Here is a 25,246-nt window from a genome sequence, read left to right on the forward strand (position 1 = left end):
CGGAGGTCTCAGAGCACCGGGAAACAAAACACTGGGCCGGTGGCCGTGGCCGTGTGGCTGCCAGGGACTGTCACCCACACCGCAGGGAGGAGGGACATGGGGAGGACGGGGTAACAGAGAGGTGCCAGGGAGGTGTTTGGTGAAGGACAGAATGTCCCAGAGCAACAGGGCTTGAGAGGGGTGGGAGCTGCTGAAGGTAAAGGGGCTGGAGAAAGATGGGGAGAGCCAACACCAGCGAGGCGGGGAGCCCCTCTGGCCGGGCTGCCGGTGAGTGCGGCGGGACCTCCCGGAGAAGGGGCAGCACCTCTGTCCCCTCGGGAGATGGGGCAGGAGCTCTGTCCCTCCTGCAGATGGGGCAGCAGCTCTGTCCCTCCCTCCCCAGCCCCTCCTGGGGTACTGTCGCTCCGCTGTTTCCAGCGGGACGGCTCTGGGCAGTCACTTGGGAAGGACGTGCCCGTGCCCGAGCGCTCCCCGTGCACCTGGGGGTGCAGCGGGCGGTGCAGTCCGGTTCGGTTCTGTTCGGTTCTGTTCGGCGCAGTTCGGTTCTGTTCGGTTCTGTTCGGTGCAGTTCGGTTCGGTTCGTTCCTGCTCGGCGCTGCCCGGTTCCGAGCCGGCCCCGCCGCTCGTTCCCGCCCCACTGCGCAGGCGCGGCGCAGCCGGTGCCGGGGCTGTGGCCGCCGCCGTGGCCCCGCGGCTGCGGCGGGAGCGGCGGCACCGGCACCATGCGGCAGTCCCTGACTCAGCAGCGCCCGGGCGGCGTGGCCCTGCCCGACTCCGTGGGTGAGTGCCGGGCCGGGGGCACCCCGGGCGGGGCCAGGGGCCGTGCGGGGCCGTGGGTGCGCGGGGACCCGGCGGGGCTGCGGGGCCGGGGCCGCTCCCCCGCTGGGCGCGGGTCCGGCCGCAGGGCACTGTCCGTGTGTCCCCTCAGCCCCCGCGGCCGCTGCGGCGGGACCCCCGCGGGCGGGTCATTGCCCGGCCCCGCAGCGGCGGCAGCAGCAGCATCATCCTTCGGAGCGGCCGCTGCTGGGGCCGGGCACCGCTCGTCCCTGAGCGCGGACTGCGATCCCCCCCCTCGCTCCGCCCGAGCGGGGCAGCAGCCCCGCAGCCCCCGCAGCCCCCCGCCCATGCGCTGCCGGGCCCGCAGTCGGGGGGCGGTGGGGTCACCGCTCCCGCGCTGGCGCGGGTTTAGCAGAAAAAATGGAACAAAAGGAGAGGGGCTGGGGAGAGGGAGGCTCGGTGCCATCTGCCCCCACCCTCGTTCTCTCGGGGTAAAAGTTGAGGCTGGCTTCTTCCTTGGGCTACTTTGCGCTTATTCTTCACCTTCTGATTTTCCACCCCCCCCCCAAAGAACAAGATGGAGAAGTCGGTGCTGTTTCTGTGCCATCTTGTCTATTTTCTTCTAATAATCAGGAAAAAACAGAAGTAAATCAAGGGCAGTACAAAGATATACATTATTGCAAACTTTTAAAGTAATCTGCAAAAACCTGCTACAACCTTGTCTTTAGAGTGGGTTTATATATGGCAAGGATAATAAAAGGGTGTTTCTGATGCTTAACATAAAAATGATATTTCTAAGACCAGTCCACATTTGGAGTGCCATTTTAGCAAAAGCAATAGCCAGACTATGGATAGCAGTAATTTCTTTACATCTCCCTCCCAGAGTTAAGCAGTGTTTCCGACCACCTTGTATACTCTCACTGTGGTTAAGCACTGTGAGTTTTGAAGTATCTAATTGGGATAAATCACAGAGAAAAGGCTATTGCTATCTCTTAAAAGCAGAGATAGCAAAGCTCTTGTAGCTCTGCTTCTGTCTACAGAGCTGTACCAAGCTCAGGAACAAAGAGGAGAATGATGTGATGGGGAATTCTTTCAGCAAAAATTAATGTTGAGGGAGATGATTTTGCCAGGGCAGCCCTTCAGCAGCTTTCAACAGAGATACTGAGTATGAGTCCATGTATGCTGAAGCAGCTGCAGGCATCCTTATAGAAGTACAAAACCACTTTCTCTCTACACATGTAGCAAAATGTGTTTTCAGAGAAAGAAAAAATGTAATTAGCGTCCCAGTGCAGAGCTAAAGTGGAGGTAATCACATTATCTCTTCAGTTTCACATCTCTCTTCAGTATCAAGGTAAAGGACTATCGTTGGTTTTGTCAGAACTTGGAATAAAAGCGCTTTTTTTAAATTTAATCTTATAAGGAATATTGAAAAGCTTTCAGAAATTTTCCAGTGGGAAACATTTTGTTTCTCTTCTCCGTTGCATTTTGATGTTTGCCACTCCTGACCAGGGAAACAATGAGTGGAAACGAAGAGTGGAAAACAAAACATGGTGGTGCAAAAACAAGTTCAGAATCCATAAACAGTGTTTCAGACTGCTTCTTTTAGGGTGTTTTTCTGCAGAAATGCTGTTGAAAAACACTCTGGTTTTGAGGCAAATGGCGCACTTTGCAGGTGTTTTCGTGGTGACTGTGAGGGCAGCGCAGGAGCACCGGTTTGTGCTCGTGTGCCCACGGCGCCCACTCGGCCGTGCTCTGCAGGGTGGTTTTGCAGGGCACACAAACATCTGCACACCCACACAGCCCAACCGTGCACGGTTTGAGCTGTGCAAGGAACATATGGCTGGGTTTGTTTACCCTCTGCTCATTTGCCAGCCAAACTGTAGCAGTAAACAGAAGTTTGGTAATCATGTGGAAGCAAGACGGGTTCGTTCTTTCTCTCCTTTCAGAACTAATCTATGTAAGAAGTGGCAGTTTTTCTCCAGGTTTTGAAGTTTTGTTCAGCTAAATTTTGGTCCCAGTGCTATGGAATTTTAAGAAATTTAGGGGACACTTGCATTTAAATGGTTACATTGGAACTGCAGTGTGGCACAAGTGATAGTATTTGGGAGGCAGTACATACAGAAAGGCTTAATATCTTGATGAATTTTGAATGCTTTAGAAGACTAGATTTTATATTATTAACTTATTTGGCAGATTTAGGAGAATAAAAAGAATAACCCCAAATACAACAAGCAGCAAACAGTTGGGTACCTTTATCTCCAGGCTGTAAAAGCATGGCATGAAAAACTAAGGATCACTGAGAAAAGAACCAGCCTGCATCTTAAGGTTCTTTAGTAGTTATTTAATTTTTTTTTGTTTGAAATTAGTAACTGTGTAGCTGTTCATTTCAGCTAAGGACTGACTAGTTGCCAGGCTCCTTGCTCTTAGAACCAGTGACATTCCACTGGTGCAGTCAGAGCTGTGCTGTGGGACACAAGCAGAAGGTTTGCAGGTGGAGAGCTTTCCTTCCAGAGACACTGGTCAGTCAGAAAGGATGGTGCTTTTCTTTACAAACCTCTCTTACCTTTCATCTAGGGGAGCCTGCTTGAGCAGGGAGGCTGGACTAGATGACCTCCAGTGGTCCTTTCCAGCGTTACCCTTTCTGTGATTCTGTGATCTCCTTGTGTTGGGCTTTTAAGCCTCAAGTTTAGGACTTGTCTGTGATTTCAAGCTCATCTGATTGATGTGGGTGAAATGATCCAGCCCCATGCCCATGGTAGCTGTGCCAGTCCAGAGCATGGAGAGGGAGCACTCCTGCCAGCAGCACGGTGGTGGATCAGGCTGGAGCGGGTGTGGAGGAGCAGTGGGGAGCTGCTGCCCTTTTCCCTGAGGAGAGCTGTCCCTGTGGAGGAAAGGAGATAATTTGTACCAGTGTGTGTCCAGATGGCTGCCATGCTGGGGTGAAAAGATCTCTCTGTCTGCTCTGCAGATATGCACAACCCTACGGAAGGGCTTGTGGGCACCTGGGGTGTACACCTCTGAGACAGAAACTGCCCAGCAAGGCCTGGTGTGCTCCTCTTTCTGGAGAATTTGGACAAGGAGGTTGTGTTTGGCTTGGCCAAGTCTTGGCCTTTCTGCAGGTGTTTTATCTAGCCATGTAGAGGCTGTCAGGGAGCCCTTGAACACCTCAGATGGGGATTCCCAAGATGGTTTCCTTTAGGGAATACACTCAGCAATGGTGAAAGCAGCTTCTTGCCCTTGGGACATGTTCCCTGCCCTTCTCTGAAATACCCTGAGAAGTGCTGGGAACATGCACATGGCTTGGGAGCCTCTGGGGTGGGAATTACCTTTACCTGCTCCCCGGGCACGCTGAAGAGCCCCAGGCTGTGGGAATGGGATTCAGGATGGCCCCAGCAGCCCACAGGGAGTGTGGCAGGGGGCTGTTATAGTCCCTTGTCCTACCAGCCACTCTTGCAGGTGCTGGTAGGACATATGTATGTCTACATAATATATGAAATATAATCAAAAGGATTGTTCCACAGAGTGATATGAAGATGGCAGAGCACACGCTGAGCAAACACACCTAAGGATGTTGCTGAGTGTAACGTCGCAGCCAGCTTTCCTCTTGGCTGGTGGAATCACTCTTTTATATTTATGTTCATTTGGGGAGATCTATAAATATGTAAAAGAAAAAAACCTCATCATCAGGCAGCTGTAGATGAGTTTTACTAATCCACAAATTCATTATTCAAGCATGTAAAAATAGCTGGTCCTTGCTGAAAGTAGGGGATGATACTACAGGAGAGTGGCTGTTACTGGTGGTGTCTCATTTGCATGGAAAATCATGGATGCCTTATGATTACAGCCAAGATTGCCCCCCTCAAAACAAGCAGCATACAGTGTGGTTATTTAACTTGATGTAAGCAGACAGATCAGAAAATATGTAAGTGCCTAATGGGAATATTTCTCATTAGCTCAATTGCCCCAGGCCAGAGGGGCTGGGAGACTCTGATGTATCTAAATGAGCTTTGCAGAGTTACAGTTCTTAAGGCTCTCTTCATCTACGTCAGAGCAATGATAAGTAAATGTGGATTCAGATGCCCTAGTAACGCTTGATAAAGCATGTTAGTGAAGGTGAAAAGTGACAGCCAAACCCAAAAATATTCTCAAGTTGGAAGAAAGGAAATTCACCATGATGTGGTTGGCGGTGGGAGGAGAAATTTGTGGTGTCGTGACTGTCCCCAGATGAAATCAGCAAATTCTGTTGTGTGTGTGTGTGTTTTTAGGGTCGTTCAATAGAAGAAAAAGAAATTCCCTCTACGTAACTGTGACTCTCCTCATTGTGTCAGTATTAATTCTAACGGTGGGCCTAGCTGCTACAACAAGAACCCAAAATGTGACTGTTGGAGGTTATTACCCAGGGGTTATTGTAAGTATAGAACTCCTAGGTAGGTCTAGAAAACTTATTGCCTACAAAGTCCCTTGTAATGCTGCAAATGTTATAAAGGGTGTTCTTGTCCTGAATATTTTGCTCAGTTACTTCATTGCCATTTGATTTATTTGTTTTATTATTATTTTGCACCTGCTGCTCATTCCCATGCAAAAATCACATCCAAATGGCAGCTTCCTCTGAGCTTAGGTAATAACTAATGCTTTTGAGCTAATGGTATGGCAGGTTTTATGTCAGTAGAAGGAACCACAGAACTTCTTTGTTTGCACAGATCGCATTCAGCCCAGGCAGAAGTAAGGCAAAGAAGGACCACAGGTGCCAAGAGCAGCTGAGAGACCAGGTCTTGGAATACTGTTCACGTGACTTGTGGTGATAAAGTTCACTTGCCAAAGTGTTTAATGGCTTGGAGTCCCTGGACGAGGAGCTGTGGCAGTTTGCCAGGGGAGCGTGTACATCAAAGCCGCGAGCACATCTATTTCTTCTGTTTTGTTATCAACAGCTGAAAGTGGGAAAGGACAATCTTGTAGCTTCAAATGTCTTAATTTAGAGAAGACTACTGGTGTCCAGCCTTCTTGCTATTAGATGTATATCTTCCTGCAGAAGCATAAGGGACAAGTACATCATGCCTCTCACAGCATGAGCAAGGGTCTGACCCGAGCTGGAAAGCAAGTCCTGGTCTGTTCCTGTACATGTCTGAGATATGCTCAAAAAGAAGCACTGAACTGCAGTCAAAATGGGTGTCTTAGCATATTGAGTGTATCTAGTAGCCCCAGCTAGAGGTTTCTGGTCTAACAGCTGTGGAGTGCTGCACTTCTGATTTGGAGGCTTGAAACAGTCTAGATAACTAGGTAGAGGCTTGTTCTTGACTTATTGCTGTTTGATTTATTTGCCATGCATTGCAGATCTCAGGGAGCTTTATACTTCTCTGTGACTGAGTTCCTCTATGGCTGAAGAAAACCCCTTTACAGCCCTTAGTGTGGAACATTGTTACAGATTGTGTTGGGCCTCTTCTGTTTAGGTTTTCTGATTTCTCACAGTAACTCCTGCACTTAGGCCTGATCTTTTTTAAAGAGAAGCATAGAAGGAAGGTATTGAGAAGGGTTTCAAACATTCCACACTTAGCCTACACCCTGTCAGCCTGAGCTGAACCTCGTGCTTCAGAGCAGGTCCTGCAGACTGATGCAGATGGGTTGAGTCTGTTGCTCACGTCCCCTTGACATCTCCCGTGCTATTTATGGACTGGGAACGTCAGCATCACTAACGCTTTTTTAGGGCTTAGTCTACTCAAGGAATTAATGAATTCCTGGACTTGGGAAGGGCGTTGAGTTACTTTATTCAGAAGCACCCTGGCAATTTCTGTTTATCACCAAATTCTGCCTCTCAGTTCATTAATCCACTGTATGGTAATGTGTGATGACCTCACCTGTCTGCCTGCACAGGAAAACATCCCAGTGTGCTGCTGGATGCTTCAGCAGGTGCTTAAAATAGCTGATGTTTCATAACAAGCTGGGCTTTCTCCCTTTACTGGGAAAAAGGGCTTGCCGCGGTGCATGAGTACTCGGTGAGCTGTCCCCAAGCAGGTGACTTCCACAGCCCTGAAGAAGTAGCTCCTTGCAGCTCTTGTCATCCAGAACCTCACACTGCTGTTAGGCCTGCGTGCATTTCCCTCAGGGATTCTGTGCACTGTTAGTCATACCCTGAGTGCCCTGTGTTGGTAGGTAAGGTAAGGAAAACACAGAGCCAGAAGTCTCATCACTGCCACACCTCATGCACCGTTCTGTGCTCCTTCAGCTTGTGTTCCTTGGGCAAACACCTCTTGTGGAGGAGGGGACACGCAAAGAAGTGATGTCTAATGCAGGGGATTGTCTTCCCAGGCCTCTTCTTCCAAGGAAGGGCAGAACCGGGCACTGGAGACCATCCACACGAGTGGGATTTTGTTTGGTTGGGTTTTTTGAGGGTTTGAGGTTAGTTTTTTCCCAAAACAACTCAGTTCTTCATTGGTACAACTGGAGAAGCTGAATTAGAGGGTGCAGTGACATGTCCTGTAGACAGGCTGCCCTCACCCTCCTCCATGACCACCCAACTTTCATGACTACATCAGTGAGCACCCTGGCTGTGTCTCTGTGGGAAATGTCCTCACCTGTGCCTGGATGACTGAGCTGGGATAGAGAAGCCTGGAATATAACAGTGGTGCTCAGCAGACAAGAGTAATGATCAGGTGCACAGGGCAGTGAGACTGTGAGATACGTGTGTTGTCTCCAAGTTACAACAGGTTCCAGAATCTGTGTAAATGACTGACCTTTCTTATGCTTTCACTGGCAAACCTCTTCTGTAGTGGTTCCTTGCCAAGGATGTTGGCTTCAGGCTGGAAAAGTGCATTCATTTTGTGTCCTGTCCTTCTTTCAAACAGGCATCCCAAGGCATCACATCCATCAGCAAATTAATGATGCAGTTGATGCAGATTCCTAAGATCTCTTTGTCCCATCCATAGAAGAATGAGTAGTTTTTCCATTAATGCAATGAGAATTCCTGTTAAGGAGAATCCACTGATTTATTTGGTCTTCACCTGTTGGATGTACAGACTTGCTGTAATTTCTTCTTTTTGAATTACCTTAGATTATCTGAGGTATTTCCCCTTTTGATTTGAAGCTGCTCTGAAAGACCACGTGGATATTTCTCTTATGGATAAAGCTCAAAGGGCATAAAACATTTTTCTTGAGCATTTGCCTTAGCTGTGTGTTGCCTGATCAGCTGCTCTGCTTTAAGCCCTGCTGTTTGAGCCAGCTGCTCTTGCTGCCCACGGCACTGCACCAAAGGTTACTGGGCTTAAGCAGGGCAGAAGAAGATTTAAGCCCAACTTTTCATCACATTTGTGTCTTTTAATCTCTGTATATGCCTCTGCCTGAAAGTATTTGGCTTATTAACTCTTTGTTTTCTATTCCTGGCTCTTAAAATATCAATTCCAAGTTGGTTGGCTCATTCTTGAATCACTGCAGTTTGTCTCATGCTTTGTTCTGCTTTCTGGGGAGTTGGCCAGTTTATTGGGTGTTCTCACCCAGATCTTCACTGTCCCTTGGTCTGTTGTCTGGATTTGCACCTGCTTAATATGACAGGTCCAACTGTAGGACTTTTCTGGCATTTCTCATTTTGCCGACCCATGGAAGTGGAGATGGATGTGCTCTAGACCAACCAGAGACCTTTCTTGGCGTGACACAGAAGTACTTCTGCATCTCCCCTCATAGTCTGTGGTTCCTCCTTGAAGTCCCTGTTTCTGGCCTGGCTGAGGTGTGCTCTGTCCTGGAAACTTCTCCTTAGTGTAGCTAAATAGCTTAAGGCTGTGGAGAAAGGAGGTGGAAAATCACACTCCTGGGTGACTTCACTGAGCTGAAATAAGTGTTGTCAGTTATGGCAGCAAAAAAAGATGCTTTTGCTGCAGTAGCTTGTTCTGTTGGCTGGGTTGGCGTGAGCTCTTCTGATAGAAGACCCTGGTGAATACATCCTCACCCCTGGAAATGAGGGAGGAGTAGGAGAAGGCAGAAAGCTGCTAAATCTTCTCAAGTATAAATCTCCCTTATTTCATACTTCGCATCAAGAAAGTCTCTGAGTTAAAAACTGAGGTGATTGCTCACAGGCTCAGTGAGGCTACAGAAGCCTGGTCCTGCAGATGTTAGCGCCATGGTCCTGCAAAGTTTGCATCTGGAGAGTCCTGAGTGTTGGTAGGGTTGTTGCAAGACAGCAATGCATATCCTCATCCACCAGCCATTACTCAGCATCACTGGGGCGGGGATGCAATTCAGAACTCATCCTTTTGGTTTCTACACACGCTTTTAGTGCCATATGTGGGATACATCTGATAGTTCCTGCTAGTGAGACTCCACTGGTTTCTTGCTAAGGAAGAGTGCTCACACATCCACAGTATGTTCTCTTGCTGCTTCTGGATTTAAATGTGTTCTGTCTGTATACAAAATAAGTTGGGTATCATCCTGATCTAAATGCTAACAATACATTGTTTTTCAGCTTGGTTTTGGGTCGTTTCTTGGAATAATCGGATCAAACTTGATAGAAAACAAAAGGCAAATGGTAAGTTCTTTATAGAAACTTCTCTAAAAAATGACAGTAACTCAAGTATTGTATGTAAATAGTATTATTGGTTTTCCTAACTCTTCCAGGGTAGTACTGCATACCTCTTGAGAACTAGAGATGGTTTCTGGCAGCCCAGGAGAACAAGGCTGTTAACTCTGCTATTTTTAAATTAAAAAAAAGAAATGCTCAAGGAAGCACAAAGTGACTATACACAGTCTCACTGAACTTGGTGGGATTTTTTTAAAGAGCATGAAATTGAGCATTTGGAGTTTTCAGGATAGTCAGTGCTTCACAGGCTCATGCCCAGGGCTTTTTCTTTTGAGCTGTCTCAGTATGTGATACATAATATGGTAAATAAGATAAAAATAATATAGTTATTTTAAATCTTCTAAAATAAATACTTTGAAGTCCAGAACTCTAGAAGAATTGCTTTTGGCCACTTTCTATTCTAAGCAATGGTTAGAGGAGAAGATCAAGCAGCTGGTGTAACAGCCAGTCTGGAGGTGAAATCCCCTAGAGAGCCCAGCAGAAAGTCCCTCCTGAAGACAGGAGTGCTCAGAGCTGTCTGCTCTACAAATGTCTACAGCGTAAGTCACTTGAGATATCATCATGACAAAAAGCACGAAGAGTGGTATAACTGAAAAGCAGCCAATCTCTCCAGCACTGCTGATTAACACACTTGTTGCTGGTTCCTGTTTCCAAACACCTCTTCCAGTGAGAAGGAAAACCAAGAAACTTTGCATACTGTAGAGCAGCAGTTGGGGACCTCAGAAACACAGGAGGTGCTGGCTAGACCAGGTGTGCAGCCCATGCTCTGGCAGTAAGATCTCTCCAGCCTTCTGGTGTGAGGCAGCAGAGGGCTGAGGGAGGTGGTGCTGTCCCTGCAGCCTGTCCCACTGGGCTGCTGCTGCTTCTGCAGGGATGGAGCTGCCTCTGGGATGGGGCCCAGGGATCAGATTAGCAGGGTGTGCTGCTGACCAAGGCTAAGGCGTGGTGGCCAAACTGCAGGGGGAAATGGGAGAAATTCCTGCCTGTCCAAATCCAGAAGCTCGGCTGTGCTGCCTTAGCCTTTGCTTTGCAAATAGCAGGCTCCCTGCAGAGCCAGAGGGAGAGGGTGAGGCAGACCCTGCAGGAGAGGACATCTGCCTTTCCCACAGTCAGACAGGGTGCAGGGGAGGTGAGTTTCCCAGTGGATATTTTTTGTTGTTTTCACCCTGGCTCTGTAAGAGCAACATGTCCTGTTCTTTCTGTCCTAGCGGGGTTTCAGCCTCTTGCTCATCGTGTATTAGCAGCATGTCAGTGTCTGGTTGAGCAATGACCATGTTGTGCCAGTCCTGGACCCTTCACAGGAGTGCCCACGAGTGCCAGCATGGCTCTGACTTGACTATTTGGTTATTCTGAAGAGCCCTGGGTAGCCTGTGTTTGTTCTTTTCATCTCTATCATTTTGTGTCCTAAAAAGCACACATGACCCAGCTTTGCAGGGATTGCGTCACCGCTGCCTCGGCCGGCAGCGAGCGTGTCTCTGCTCTGACCGCAGAGAGGACATGCAGTAGCTGTCACTTATTGCCCCTGTGCTTTAGTCACACCTCCTCCTTGCCCAGGGGCAGCTTTGTCCATTACATGTTTCCATAATGCCACTGGCAGCGCAGGATTTATTTTTTTTATCTCCTGTGAACTTCCCCAGTGTCCTAGTTTGCTAAAAGGCTGTCTGGGTCTGGCTTGTTACGCAGCTGGTGGCAGAAAAAGCTAAAAGCAACTTCTGCAGCCGTGTTCTCGTGCGTGTTTCTGTCCGTCAGGTGACTGGGGAGAGTGAGGAGTCGAGTGAGCCAGTGTGGCTTACGGGGAGAGCTAAGCTGAAGCAGCACTCACTCCTCACTTCTCTCCTGCCTGCCGTCAGGAATAGACCTCTCTGTTTTTTCCCACCCAAGCATATTGACTGCCATGCCATACATCTGCACTTCCCACTTGCCAGAGGAAGGGAGAGCTCTCGTCCCCCCAGGGAGGCCCAGCTGCCCGCCCTGCAGGCAGCTCTGGCCCAGCCCAGCTGCCTGCTCAGCAGTTTTCAGCCGAGGAGTCAGGGGTTTATGTGCCTTCATGACAGTCATCCAGGCCAGGGAAAAGTGAGAACCAACAGCTTCACAGCCCACGAGTGGCTGTACCCTCACCTAAAGGGATCCTCAGCCCAGGACACTCCTGCTGCCTGGTTCCTGCACTGTCCAAACCCAGTTTGTCTTTTCTTGTCTGAGCGCTGCTTGGTGTGGCTGACTTCATCAAGAGTTAGATGAGTGAAGACCAATCAAGAATATCACTCAGCTCTTGAGAGGGGCTTCTGCTTGCTACAGTAACAAACAGTATTAAGCCCAAATCAAAAATCTTGGTGGCAAGTTGAAAACTGAGATTTTAAAAATTAATTTGTATATTTCTATTTGCTGTTTGATTTTTCTTTATCATAAATTCTCAGTGTTTGGTTTTCAGGCTTTTCTTTCTCCAGCTGAGAGAGAGGAAACTGTAAATAAAGTGAGCAAACCCATTTCTGGCATTAGATCCTTATCTCTTGGTAGGGCTGTTATGAAAGTATCATCATTAACCTTGTATTTATTTTAAACAACCATATTAGCAGCTCCTATCTGCAAGCAGGCATGACCGACAAATACCCTAATTGTATATATTTAATGTTTGGCTCACTTCCCATCTCCAAGGCTCATGCTATTTAGGGAAAATATCCTCTTTCATGTATGTATGAAAAAAAAGGACAGTACAGAGGAAAACCAAACTTGCTACAAAATAACCTAAGCCATAAGCCCCATTCTTCCACGAGACTGTGAGAAGCTGCACCTTCTCCCCTTGTGTAATTTCACTGGTTTGGTTGTGAAACAGGGTGACTGTGATGGATAATGTGAGTTGGGATCCACATGTGGAGATGCTGGGGCTGAGTGGGGAGGAAATGCAGGTGTTTACAGCTGACAGAACCAAGGTCCCAGTGTAGGATCTGATCCTGGAAAACTTGTCACCTGCTGCCATCTGCAAGTAGTTTGTGGCACAGCATCTAATATTCCAGTGGCAGCCTAGTGGCTGTGATGTGTTCATGTGGTCACTGGGATCATTTCACAGTCTGCTCCATCTGCTGCTGCAGGTTTTATGTCTATGCCTTGAATACTTGCCTCATCTAGAAAACCATTTTATTTTCTCTCATTTTGAAGCTAAGTGAAGTCTGCAATTGTAAAGGGACCATTTCCATTGTCCCAAGCAAGCCCTCCTGCATCCCCACTTGTTTCTCAAGCTGACCTGCTCTGCACATGGATGTTGCTGGAGGAAGGCCTGTTTTCACTTAGGAAGATCTAAGTAAAACCAGTGTGATTAACCCTAAAAATCCTCAGGTACTTTAAAAATACACATGGGATCCTTCTGGATTGTGTTAGGGAAGAGTTAAGGACAGCAGCAGCCAGAAGAGGAGGTGTATCCTCAGCCTAAGTTTAGCCTTTTGGAGTCATGGAAAAACCTGCCTTACTATCTCAAGTGCCCAGAGAACCAGTCTGGCACAGTGCTGCCGCTCCTGCCGCTCTGCCAGAGCAGACACACATCCCACTGCCTTCAGTGAGAGCAGGCTGTGCAGCCCAGGCAAACATTTGGGTCATTGATTGCTTGAGGGCTTATTGACTGGGGTTTACGTATCCTTGTGGAGAGGGCACAAATCACTTGGTTGTGGAGAGGCAGATGATACTTTGCTTTGTTTTCCTTTCTCAGCTGGTTGCATCGATCGTCTTCATCAGCTTTGGTGTCATTGCTGCGTTCTGCTGTGCCATAGTAGACGGTGTCTTTGCTGCCAGACACATAGTAAGTGCTTCCAGGAAAACACAAACAGGTCCTGCAATGCTTTTACTCTAGGAAAGCAAGTGGTGGTGTCTGCAGTCCTGTATCGGGACACATCAAACCCTGCAAATATACACCATGTGCTGAATGCTGTTTCAAATCATAAGATTTAGAAAAATGTATCTTTTTTAAAAAATATTTTTAAATTAGCATGAAGAATTGAGATCTTAAAATTTTTGTGTGTGTGCTTTATGTGTTTACTGAGTCTCACAACTCTTAAGATGTAATGTGAATTACAGCTATCACCAAGGGATAAAATATGACCAGTAACATCTATTTTGTTTTAAATGTAGGCAGAGGTAGTTCTTAATGCAGAATCAACCACTGAATGTTGTAGTAGAATGAAGCAATTTGATACAAAACTCATTAAAGCATTAGAGCATAAACAGGAAACAGTTGTTCTCAGTTTCCATTTAGTGACTTAAAAAAAGGATGAGCTGCTGCTGTCACGACCAATCACTAGTGCAATGGCAAGTGCATCCCTCCAAGGACCAGGGTCAAACATCACCCAGGGCTCAGGGAGCTGGGGTGGGGGGTGCCATGGCTGGGATGGTACAAAACAATCTCTAAGTTTCCCCAGCCCCTTTAGGTGTTTTTTTTGGTTTAGCTGCAGTACTGATCCTGGTGCCTTTCCCCGGCAGGACCTGAGGCCGCTGTACGCGGGGCGATGTCAGTACTACTCCAAGAGCACGACCCCGCCTGAGGTGAGAGCAGGTTTGGCTCTGCTGGCTCTGAAGGGGCAGCTTCATGGTGCAGGTGGAGGAACCTGCTGCCAGGAGTCTGCTCCAGTGTCCTGGAGGTCTGAAAAGTGAGGAGGGGGTGGGAGGCTGGGCCTGGGGTGGGAGGACTCAAGGAGGTGAATTCCTCCATGCTTGGAGGAGCAGGTGGAGAGGAGGGGATGGGGGGGTAGGAAAATACACCAGTTTCTCTAGATCTTCAGCTGTGCATTCATTATGGGATTAGGGTGTGGGTTAAGAGTTCAGACAGCAATAATTTCTGTGGGTTTGAGCAACATGTACCAGCCTCTGCACCCCTGCTATTGTATTCTCCAAAGAAAAGCCTCTCAGGGCTCCCAAGTTCCCAAGTAGTTTTGAATAACCACTATATTCCAAATTAGAATGCCTGCTTGAGGTGCAAAGTTAAGTACTACTCAGCAGCATTGCTGGGGTCCACTCTCTTTTCAGGCCGAAGCCTGTCCATGTGAGCTTGGGTGTTACCACCCATGGGCAGACAATGACCACTTTGGTCAGTTATGCACCAGTATGGAATTCTTGCTCTCAGTTTGTACCATGCTGTTGGCAACTGTGCTCTGAGTTGCTGTGTGGTGAGCTGTGTTCATTCAGCAACACCTTGGCTGCCTGTAAGAGTTGCAAACCCCCTTCCTATGCAGGCGTGGGCTTGTCTGTGAGTTCCCCACTGTGAAAGGAAATGCTGGTCTGTTCTAGTCTAGTACATCTTTATTCCAGTAACTGTGGACTTTGCAGAAGCAAGATAAGGAAAGAAAAATCTGCCTGGGGCTAATCTGGAGATCAGTGCAAAATCTACATGTAGAGCAAGCCAAAGAGCAGCAGAAACCGTTTGAGGATGTCCCAATATGCTTTATGTATTTTTCTCTGTGTTCACACAGGCGATCTGTCACCCACAACGCCGTGCCCCCTGCACACCAAAAATAAAAACCAATACCTGCTTCTGCTGTGACCTGTACAACTGTGGGAAGTAAGCCAAAAATGCCATTCCTGGCCGTGGGAAGGGCAAGCAGGTGTCTGCCTTGCAGGTGTCTGGCAGGCCAGAACAGTATCGGTTAATGACAGTTGTTGTGGGAAGGGATCTTAAGCTGTGGTTACCAGCCACCAGGAGTCCCAGACAAAAGCTAACCAAATAAAGGGGTGTGTGAACACACCAAAGCCATCCCAGCTGTGGGTGAGCATGCTCTGGGCCAGCCCAGCTGGAAAAATGAAGAGGACAGGAGTTTCCATTGCTTTTGTGCTTGGTGTCCTCCCCAGTTTCCCCCCCTATTGAGTGTCACCTTCCTTCTCTGTTGGCACTGCTTGTTCCCTGGGTCTTATTTTGTTTTAGATGATTATTGGTGTAAAAACTGGGACACTGTTCTTCCTCTCCTTGTGACCATTTCATTCCCCACCCTGCCAACAGGGAGGAGAGTTCACAGGCTGGTGATCATAAACCTCTCTGCCCATTTCTGAATATCGTTCATGGTCACAGAGGGTTGGAAGGTGAATCAGCGCTGTGCAATGAAGAGTCAGAAGGTGGTTACCAATCCAGAGCCACTGCAGAGTGATCACACCAGCTAGATCAGGCTACTGTGCCTAAGCCAGCTTCATTTACAGCATGTGCTGCTTATATCATGTGGAGTCTCTAATGTGTGTCAGCAAGCAATTAATAAATTGATTTTTTTAGTGCTCGTTCTCCCCTAGGGCTGTTCCAGGCTTAGCATTTCTCACAGTACTTAGCTGGGCTGGTCCCCACTTAAATCATTGACTGTGGTGGAGGAAGATCAAAAGCTGCTGTTGGGAGAGGGTAGGTGGTTCCCTGTCCTGGGAAATGTGATCCCTGGTCTTTGTAGGACTTTGTGTCTGTGAAAGCCGTTGCAGAGGGGCGAAGCTCACACCTTCCTTTAGCAATTTACCGAACATTATCCCTTTGTACTGGCTGAAGAGAGCAATTCACAGAGATGTGTTTGGAATAGAAAAGCTTGAAACTTTTCTGTATTTCCCTTTCTTTGGGTTTTGGGGTTTTTTGTCCCCAGGCAGGCTGGTTCAGGGTCCGGCCTCTGACCCATTTTCTCCTCTTTGATACAAGATACTGGTTGTTACCATCTTAATCTTGCTTAGCACCACAAAAATATCCTTCACTGAGGAGGTGCTGGTTCTTTTGGGATCTCATTAAGAAAGGCATGGACGTTCAAGACCGGTTAGTGCACATGTAAAGGATGGAAAATGCAGAAAAAGTGATGGCAGTCTTGCATCCTTCCTGATGTCCGGCTGTGGCAGCGCAGGATGAGCCCCTTCCCTTGGATAAGTACATGCTGTATGTCTCTGAACAGTGCAGAATGTTCTTGTTGGTGCACCAAGGCTGGCTGAGAGCTCTGCACCCTGACACATCTCCATAGGAACGAGCTCTTGCCAGCAGCACATACAGGTTGTATTGCTGGAGGCGGTCACGGTGTGTGCTCGGGGTCACACGGAGGTCGTGCCAGCAAGTGCAGGTTTTTGTGACCTGTGCTTATGCTCCGCCTCGATTCTGCTTGAAAGCCCTGTCTCCTCGTTGCAGTGTCTCCTGCAGTGGCCTGCTACAATGAAATAGGAAAAAAGAAAGAAGTCAAAGTTGAGTAATGAGGGAAGGAGCATGGCTCTTGTGAAAGGGGACAGGTCCTGAAGGCCTTGCAGAGTCTGTTGGGGACCTGAGCCTGGATCTCCTGCTTCTTGACCTTCAGTATGAGCCTGTTCTTCCCCATTTCCTCAAAGCCCTTGTGCAGTTTGAGCCTAACCCTGTATGTGAGCTGAGAGACAAGTCATTCATAAGCTCTTAATATTGTCTGTCTCTGATAAATATGTTTTCTGAAGGGGAATTTGCTGTAGCCCACTACATCTGGTGTGTTATGCTGAAGGCCAGCCTGTGTCCTGCCCAGCAGGCAGAGAGAAGTCATTCCTGAAGAATCCCTGTAAGGTAAAATGTATGCAGGTATTCTTCCCGAGAATGCCAAGGCAGTGGAAGGATTAAAGAAAGGATTTATTTCAGATGCAAGGACCATTTATTAATGATGCTGCGCCCTGGGCCCCCAGGGGAAAAAGGCAATGCCCTGCCTTCTCCAAGGCTCTTTGTATCTTCTCTCTCTTCCCCCAGCCTCTCTGTCCAGAGGAGGCCTTGTACACATCTGCAAAACCCGTGTTATCTCTCTGCATACCTGGGAGATAGCTTGCTCACAGCTTCTCCCTGCAACTTTCTGAAATGCAGAAGGAAGGAAAAAAAGAACATCTAGCCCGTTTTAGAAGGCATTTTGCAGTCTTCCTAAGTGAAATCAAGTTCTAGTTTTCCATCACAAATTCTTCCAAACTTGTACCTATCCCTACAATCCCACTGCAAGACTCCAGCCCACATGTTGCCGGAGCTACTTTTCCTTTTCCAGAATAATGACCTCACTGGATTCCACCAAGTTTTCTCTATCTCTTTTCTGCATGTGGAAAAGCTTAAAAATGCAAGCAGAAAGACCTCTCCCTGCCAGGGTGCCAGGCTGTTTTAGAGACTGCTTTGTCCTTGGGAAGCCTGCAGGACCTCTGGAGATTTCAGATGATAGAAATAACTGGCAGATTCAGACTCAGGGATATTTGGGTGTTTGCAGGCCTTGTTTGTTTCAGAGCACATCAGTCTTCTGCTGTCATTGTGCAGGGAGATCTTGGATGGCACAAGTGTGAGATCTACCACTCCCTTGGTAGTCAGGTCCAGGCTGTCATTGAATTGCAGAATGCATTTTACTGTCCAGCAGAAGTACTTAGGTTTTACGATGCGTGGTGCAGGTTTTTTTATCATTATTGTTTTTCTTTCCTAATCTAGCAGAGTGGAGATTTCTGGAGGCTACTATGAATACATTGATGTCAGCAGCTGCCAGGACATCATCCACCTTTACCACTTGCTCTGGTCAGCAACAATTCTGAACATAGTGGGGCTATTCCTGGGGATCATTACAGCAGCAATCCTTGGAGGCTTTAAAGACATGGTAAGAGGGTATCAATTTCTCTGTATATTAAGGCAAAAAAACTCAGGCAAATTGCCTTTTAAAAATAATCATGAGAACAGCTATTAGTATTTCCATGCAAATTATCTATGCATCACTGCAATCAGGATGAAAAGGAGGGCAGGAAATAACTGTGAGGGGAAAGTGGAAGTGATTCACTTTCTGATCTCAAGTCACCACCTGAGCACAGTTAGAAAAGATGAACAGAATTAGGAGGTTGTATTTTCAAAAGGAACCTTCTCAGAGGTGTTGGCAATACCAGGATGAATGAAAATAAGCTCTTTCTTAAAAATTGATCTTCTTTTCATAGCATTCTCATTCTACAAGGAAATGTGTGGTGGTTGCTCATGAATTGTTGATTTTATAGCAGTAGTACGGTTCTGAGCTTTACAGACTGTTAAAGCAGCTGTGTTAGGCTGAAACTCTCCATCTAGTTTCTTCATGGTGTGGAATCTGGAAGGGTGAACTGGGGATCAAAACCAAACTTCAGATAATGGAGAAAATGCTGTTCTGACAACATGAGCTTTGAAATACACTCACTTGACCAGGCTACCTTCCATACAGTTTTGTTCTGAAAGCACAAATCAGTGGGGAGAGCTGAACATTCAGCAGATACACTTGGGGTTTTTTCAGTCTCTTGTGACTCATTTGGAAAAATACAAAATGAGACACACAGAAAAAGAGCATTTGTTGTCCTGGCTATACATTTTTCTTACAAAGAAATCTTGGACCCTGCATTAAGGGTGCCATATTGCAGCACTCTGAACTCTTTTCAGACTCACCAGTATCTTCCCAAATAAAATAGGAGACACATTCCCAGCTGTGCATTGGAGCCCTTTGAGATTTGATCCACACCAGAGAGCCTCTAAACCTCTGCAAAAAAAAAGATGCATAGAAGTGTCTGTGAGCAGCAGTACAAGAGGATTTGAAATATCTCAAAATGCACTGAATAACAGAGTAATCAGAATTAATGGATCATTTCTCCTACTTGTGAAGATGCAAATCTGTTTTGTCTGAGTACTGGTGTGCACTGGGCTATTACCAGCTTGTTCTGTGGAATCTGAGAGGAAGCAATGAGTGGGTGATGAATGAAATGACCTTGGGACTTAGCTGCTGCCCTGAGAGGGAACTGGATTGCCAGTTGCTAATTCAACAGAATTGAGGTCTAAAGACACACAGTGCTCCTCTAAATCATTTCTGCTTTCATTCAGCTGTCAGCTTTCCATGACTTGGTTAGCAGCCTGAAATTCTCTTCTTTTTGTTTTAACAGACTCCTTCCCTCCCTACGCTGAACTGTACGGTTGAAAATGCACACCCTTCAGTGACCTACTACTCAAGGCCACAAGTGGCATCTTACAACACCTACTACCACAGCACTCCTCACCTGCCTCCCTACTCTGCATATGACTTTCAGGTGGGGAATGTTACAGGATGTTTTCTTGTTTAGCAGCAAGGTTAAATCCAGCCAGTCCTGCAGGACTCTGGAGACCTGCCTTCTCATCATTCACACAGTGTAATTTTCTTGTTCCTGCAGAACATATCCAATCTTTCCTACTAGGTAGGAAAGACTAAGTCCTTGGTAGTGCTCTCTCTTACTAAGGCAGTGTTTTCCTGAAAGCTGTCTTTGAAGTGAGGGCAACAGAACCTGCTGCCTGCCTGCCTTCCCCACCTCTCACTAGTAGAGGCCACATGAAAAATAGGCATTGCCTCTGGCACTGCAGTGTTCTGAGGAGAGAGGCAAAGCCAGGTGTTCAGGTGCTAGATTTTATTGGGCCAACTGCTGTGTCTGAGAGAAACAGATGAGCTTTTGGAAACAAGCTATTTGAGCTCCTGAAGAGAGATGATGCCTGAAAAGCTATTGTGCGGTTTCTTTCCACATGGTTCAGCTAGTCTAAGAGTGGTCTCTGCAAACATCACCTCTGCTGTAATGCATCCCTTCCTCTTTGAATTATGGAGCTGTGCTGTTGGAAGTGGTGCGTTCACATGAAGCTTTCAGCTCTCACTGGTGAAGCAGATGAGGACATTTCCTCCTCAGCTCCTTTGTCAAGTGGATGTTACCACAGTGGTGATGATAACACATCATACATTTTCTTTGCCACCATCAGGGCTGAAGACTTTTTTTTATTAACAAGAAGTTAAGGTCTTAGAAATCAACTAAGAGGTGTGCTCTGTGATAGCCACCATCTCCCTCATCAGAGCCATGCATAAGAGTTAAATCTAAACTTTTCTGGTTTTACTGCTAGTGGCACTAGACAACACTGCTGTCAGGGCTTCCTAGGTATGCTTGAATACTTATATCACAATTTCTAGGATTTATGTATACAGATTTGTGATGCATTTTTGAGATTAATGAAACCTGGGACAGTCACTGGCATCGTATCACTTACAAAAATGCCAACATTGGTGCATACCAAACCAAGCTCGTCTGCAAAGTCCTCTTCTCAGCTTCTCAGCAGTTCTAAGTGCTGTCAGACTCAGGATTTGTCAGTACAGTAGCCCCAGTACCTGCAGAGAGCTCAGCATGGGTGGATTTTTCTGCTTTTTATCTGGAAGTACTGCTGGGCTCTGCTAACACTTAGAGCTCAGCTGGACGGATCAAAGTCTCTGGGTCTCAGTGCTGTGAGCACAGGTGTTGGCTTAGGAGTCAGCACAAAAGCTGGGCATAAATTCAGGTAATCTAAATTTAATATAGCCAAGTCTCTCTTTCAGATGCAATTCCAAGTCTGCGCTTTGTGTATCTTCCAAGAAACTTGGGGGCCTGCATGAGAGCCTTAGCTGAGCCTCTGGCTGTGGAGACTCTCTTGCCTTGAACCCTACTCTGCTCCAAGCAGTGACTGTACCACCCTGACACCTTCTTCTCTGCCATCCTGCAGTGCACAGAGCAGGCCCAGCATTGCCTCTCAAATTCCTTTCAGAGGATGCATTGCCTCTGGTGCAAGAGTGCTTCCCACTCATCCCACACATCCTTCACAGGAAAAAAAACAGCACTATTCCAGAATTTCTGAGGAAGCCTGTGCCCCTGCAAGAGCTTTCACACACAAATCTAAAGTGGCAGACCCAGCTCTCTGGTTTTTGGGAGAACTGGTGGGTGTTGCAGCAGCCACTACTTGTGCCATTGCTAATGACACTCCACACTCCTCCAGTGGCCTTTGCAGGGGGCCGTGATGGGAACTGGGCAGTAGGAAAAGGTCCTGGTGGAAGCAGTGCTGTCTTACTCCTCATTGTGTTCTTGGTTGGGGGCAATTGGGTGAGAAAGCCTCAGAGTTTTGACTTCTGCAGGCCCTGAGCCACGTTTGGCTCTGACAGGAGAGCGCAGGCGAGCGTTGACCTTCTCTGCCTTTCACCCCCTGTTGAAGGAGGAATTAATGCCATCTTCCCATGGGCACTCCCATGCCCCTGACAGTGCAGTGCAAATCTTCCTCACACTTGCCAGGGCCTTAAGCCAGGAACATTTGGGATTTCAGTTTGTGCTGCAGCTAAAGGGTGGAGGAGGGGTGTGTGGTGCCTGGGCTCTGCCCCAGTGTTTGCTGGTGTGTCCAGGCACCACCAAACACTGTTTGCTCTGCAGGTGGCCTGTTCAGGTGGGCCAGGTGGAAAACAGCAGCACAGGGGCACCACGGCTGTCTGGGGCAAACCCACCGTGTACTAGTGGCCAGAAGAGTTGTTGTGGTTTGACCTCAACCAGTTGTGCCCCACACAGATGGGGTGGGGGGGATCAGGGAGAGAATCAAAAGTGAGAAAATTTGTGGGACAGTAAAGCAAAGGCCACGTGCACAAGCAAAGCAAAAAGCCACATGGTCTGGGATATCCCTTGGGTCAGTTGGGATCAGCTGTCCCAGCTGTGTCCCCTCCCAGCTCTTTGTGCCCCCCCAGCCTCCTCCCTGGTGGGGTGGGGTGAGGAGCAGAAAAGACCTTGGCTCTGGGTAAATGCTGCTCAGTGATAAGGGGAACATCCCTGAATTATCAACACTGTTTCCAGGGGAAATCCAAACCACAGCCCCCTACCAGCTGCTATGAAGAAAATTAACTCTTTCACAGCCAAAACCAGCAGAGGCACAAGTGGAAATAACAGAATTGTTATTTGTATGTACACGTTTTGCAGAGGAGAACCTTGCACTGTTAATTTTGAATTGCTTGGTAATCAAGTATCGCTTTGCCGAGGTCCTTGACATTGTGAAGTGGTTACATTACAGCCTTCTTGCTGTCTCTCTGCAGCATTCCAGCGTGTTTCCAGCCTCCACTCCTTCTGGCCTCTCCGATGACCCCCAGTCCATGTCTCCATCTCCCAGCTATATGTGGGCCTCCAATGCGCCGCCTCGTTACTCGCCACCGTATTTTCCCCCTTTTGAAAAGCCACCACCTTACACACCATAAAGAATGTGGGAAAGAAGACAAAAATACTTGCCATCAAAATAATTGTGAACATTTTGTATTTATATTTTACTGTGGGAGGCAGCAGGAGGATAGATACAGAACAGAATTGCAAATACAAATATTAGATTGAACTGTTCTTTCTTGCGAGACTTTATTTCAGAAGTTCAGCAATGGCCTGTGACGGAGGGGACAGACTGCTGATGTTTTAAAGTGTTGGTGAGTAGCAGGTGACCTAAATGTCAGCCTCTTTGGTTCATGTAGTCCTTGATTTTTAATAAAGTGATCCAACACAGACGACAGATTCTGGTCTGCCTTACTCCATCTTGTGCCAAGCTGAAGTAAGGGCAGCCAGGATCGATAGTTGCCAGAGACTATCAATCTGTTTAAGGTGAGGGTGCTCGCTAACAGTGTGACTCGACACTGGTTTTGTTTGGCCTTCAGGCTCCAATTGCTGGGATTTTGGGCAGGGAGGCACAGGACTTGGCTCACATCACTTGTTGGTTACAGCCTACACACTGGAAAAATCCTGGGGGAACTGCAACAGTGTCTCAAACTTCAACCCTATTGAAAAGAGGTAACGTCCTAGGATAGTCTCGTAGATTGTAGCAAAACAACTGGAACATTGCTTTTTTGAGGGGGGGAATCTTTAATAGGCAAGCTGTTTTTATTTCAGAATGCTTCTTCAAGTGAAATGGAAGGTGAAATGGAGTTGTCTCTCTGAATTCTCTGTAAGTAAAGCTGAAGTCAAGCATTTTGGGTGGTGGAACTGCCTAAATCACCCTTGTATTCCTATAAAGAGCATCAGAAGCTGTCCACAAGTCACTGAAACAGTGCAGTGAAAACATAATGTATTTATTTATTTCCCTTTTGTTTGGTTGGGATTTTTTTTTTAAGCTTGTACTTTTAACTTTTTTAATGGACTGAATCAGCTCCCTGAATAAGCACTGTTTTAGTAGCTGTATTATGGGCTGCACATAAGGAATATCCACTACTAGTTCTCCAAGACATAAGTCTCACACAGTAAAATTCAACACCCTGTAATATAGGATGAAACTGAGGAATTTGCAATTACTGTTGTGACTTTCATTTAATCTTCAGCTGATGACTATGCTGACTGATCTAGATTAAAGCAGATTTTGCATGCATCCTGCATAACAAAAGGTCAGCTTTGATATGTGACACACTGACCTGTAAAGTGTGGTTCTACTCCAGGAAGTGATTTCAGATGACAGTGTTCAGATGTGAGCTGCTCAACCTGAACATTCTCAGCTGCTTACTTCAGGGATACAAATAACGTATTGACATTTTACTACTTATTTCCTAAAGATTTCATTTCCTTGGCATCAGTTTGTTGACTCTAATCCTCAGTTGCCTACCTTTACTAGCAACTGATGCAGACCAAAGGCACTTAAGAGGTTAAATCTGGCTTTCAGAATCAAAAAGTGGAATATATGCTAGTGGGGTGGGGGAAAATCCAGTTGGATTTTAAATTGTGGCATCTCCTTTTAATCTATTTAAAAAAAAAATTAAAATCAATTAAAATGCTGTCAACATGGAAAACAAAACACTGAAGTCTCTGATCTCACTTTTGAAAGTACACCCACACTTTATAATGCTGTTTTTAATCCTATGCATTTGCAAAGCCTTTAGGCTAGACTGTGTTAACCTTATCATTTCCACTGTCAAATACTAATCAGTATGTTAGTATATTAAAGGATAATATTGTTTATCCAGAAGCAAGTGTAACTTTTCTCCAGTGAGAAGGGGAACTAAACAGCTGGAGAAAGGAATACAACTTATGGGATTTAAAGCAGTAGTGTATATATACATATCCTGGTCACATTTTGTTTGTTGAAGTGCAGCTCCTATAAATTTGCATACTGAAAATAAATTTATATACTAGGCCATCCTCCCTTTTATATTACATTTTACTGAATTAAATCTTGATGAAGAGATCATGGGCAAGTTCAAAACAGACAGCACTTCTCTTGATAAAATTCCCCACAAAACTAGAATTAGAAGGGCACGTCAATTTAGTATCAGAAAACATTTTATTCCTGTATCTTTGAGATAACAACTAACAGTCCTGTCCTACTTCTGACAAACACTCTACCATTTGTGCCTGTGAACTAAATAGGGCTAGAAGGACTAGGGGACACCACAGGACAGGACTGAAACTCCTGAGGGGAACATAACTTACTGGCAGAGGAACAACTGGGAAATTACTGATTTTGAGTTGAAAAACATTAAACTTAGGAAATATCCAAATTCTCATTTTTTCTAAGGAATGCTTAAGCAAAAGTTACATTGCTGCTTTAAATTCACTATAAAAGGACAAGGCCATTTTCACATTTAAAAAAATTACTGGTGGGATTTTCTGTTGAATTACCTGTGTCCTTCTGCTTGAGCAAAACTAAGCGTTTAATGTAACTGCAACATTCTGCACTGTATTCATCATTTCTTATGAGAATGTCAAGATTGTGGCTCATATGTACCCTTTTATTACTTTACCAAAGTTAAATAAAATTGTGTGACTTTTGTAAACATTTATAAATTGCATTTTACATTTTAACAACTTTCCTGTCTTACAAGCATCTTTAATGTTAGTTGAGAAATTCCAGTATAATTGCACTGTGAATAAAAAAAAAAAAAAAAGAAAAGAAAAACCCAGCGAACAAAAAAACCCCCACCTCTACTTGTTATACTGGAAATGTGTTTTTATACCAGGATTAAACAAAGACACCTTTTTTTAAATTCTGTTTTTGAAAGCCCCAGATGTACCTACACTTTGTAGTTCTGCAGTTCTACCCACATAACATGGTGCCCTGACCTCCAGCACCATAAAGGCATTACTGCTGATTTTTTGCTTTAACACACTGATGAATAATGTAGACAGTGGAGCCTCAGTGTCTCCTTTACTTACTATGGGCCTAATTCTGTCCTGATGAAGTCAGCTGCTCCT

General features: G+C 46.4%; 1 protein-coding gene across 2 annotated transcripts; it reads left to right on the top strand.

Moving 5' to 3' along the window:
* Window positions 1-651: 651 nt before the first annotated feature.
* Window positions 652-24,828, top strand: TMEM255A (transmembrane protein 255A). 2 transcript variants are annotated; one of them, XM_064669912.1, is made up of 9 exons: window positions 652-780; window positions 5,043-5,185; window positions 9,224-9,286; window positions 13,035-13,124; window positions 13,802-13,864; window positions 14,788-14,876; window positions 17,733-17,892; window positions 19,181-19,324; window positions 22,126-24,828. In XM_064669912.1, the coding sequence occupies exons 1-9, from the start codon at window positions 723-725 to the stop codon at window positions 22,282-22,284; spliced, it is 969 nt and encodes a 322-aa protein (XP_064525982.1). In that variant the 5' UTR covers window positions 652-722; the 3' UTR covers window positions 22,285-24,828. The 2 variants fall into 2 exon arrangements, with proteins under 2 accessions (XP_064525982.1, XP_064525981.1); XM_064669911.1 differs by having other exon boundaries at window positions 653-780; window positions 17,730-17,892.
* The last annotated feature ends 418 nt before the right edge of the window (window positions 24,829-25,246 follow it).

This window comes from Pseudopipra pipra, chromosome 13, assembly GCF_036250125.1.
Source record: "Pseudopipra pipra isolate bDixPip1 chromosome 13, bDixPip1.hap1, whole genome shotgun sequence".
Taxonomy (NCBI): Eukaryota; Metazoa; Chordata; class Aves; order Passeriformes; family Pipridae; genus Pseudopipra; species Pseudopipra pipra.

What these genes read in the sequence shown, in the direction of transcription:
- TMEM255A (XM_064669911.1), top strand. Translation starts at nt 723, where the DNA reads ATGCGGCAGTCCCTGACTCAGCAGCGCCCGGGCGGCGTGGCCCTGCCC. An exon ending in GACCTGTACAACTGTGGGAA is followed by an intron (nt 14,877 to 17,729) that starts GTAAGCCAAAAA and finishes TTCCTAATCTAG; the next exon opens with CAGAGTGGAGATTTCTGGAG. An exon ending in ACTCTGCATATGACTTTCAG is followed by an intron (nt 19,325 to 22,125) that starts GTGGGGAATGTT and finishes GTCTCTCTGCAG; the next exon opens with CATTCCAGCGTGTTTCCAGC.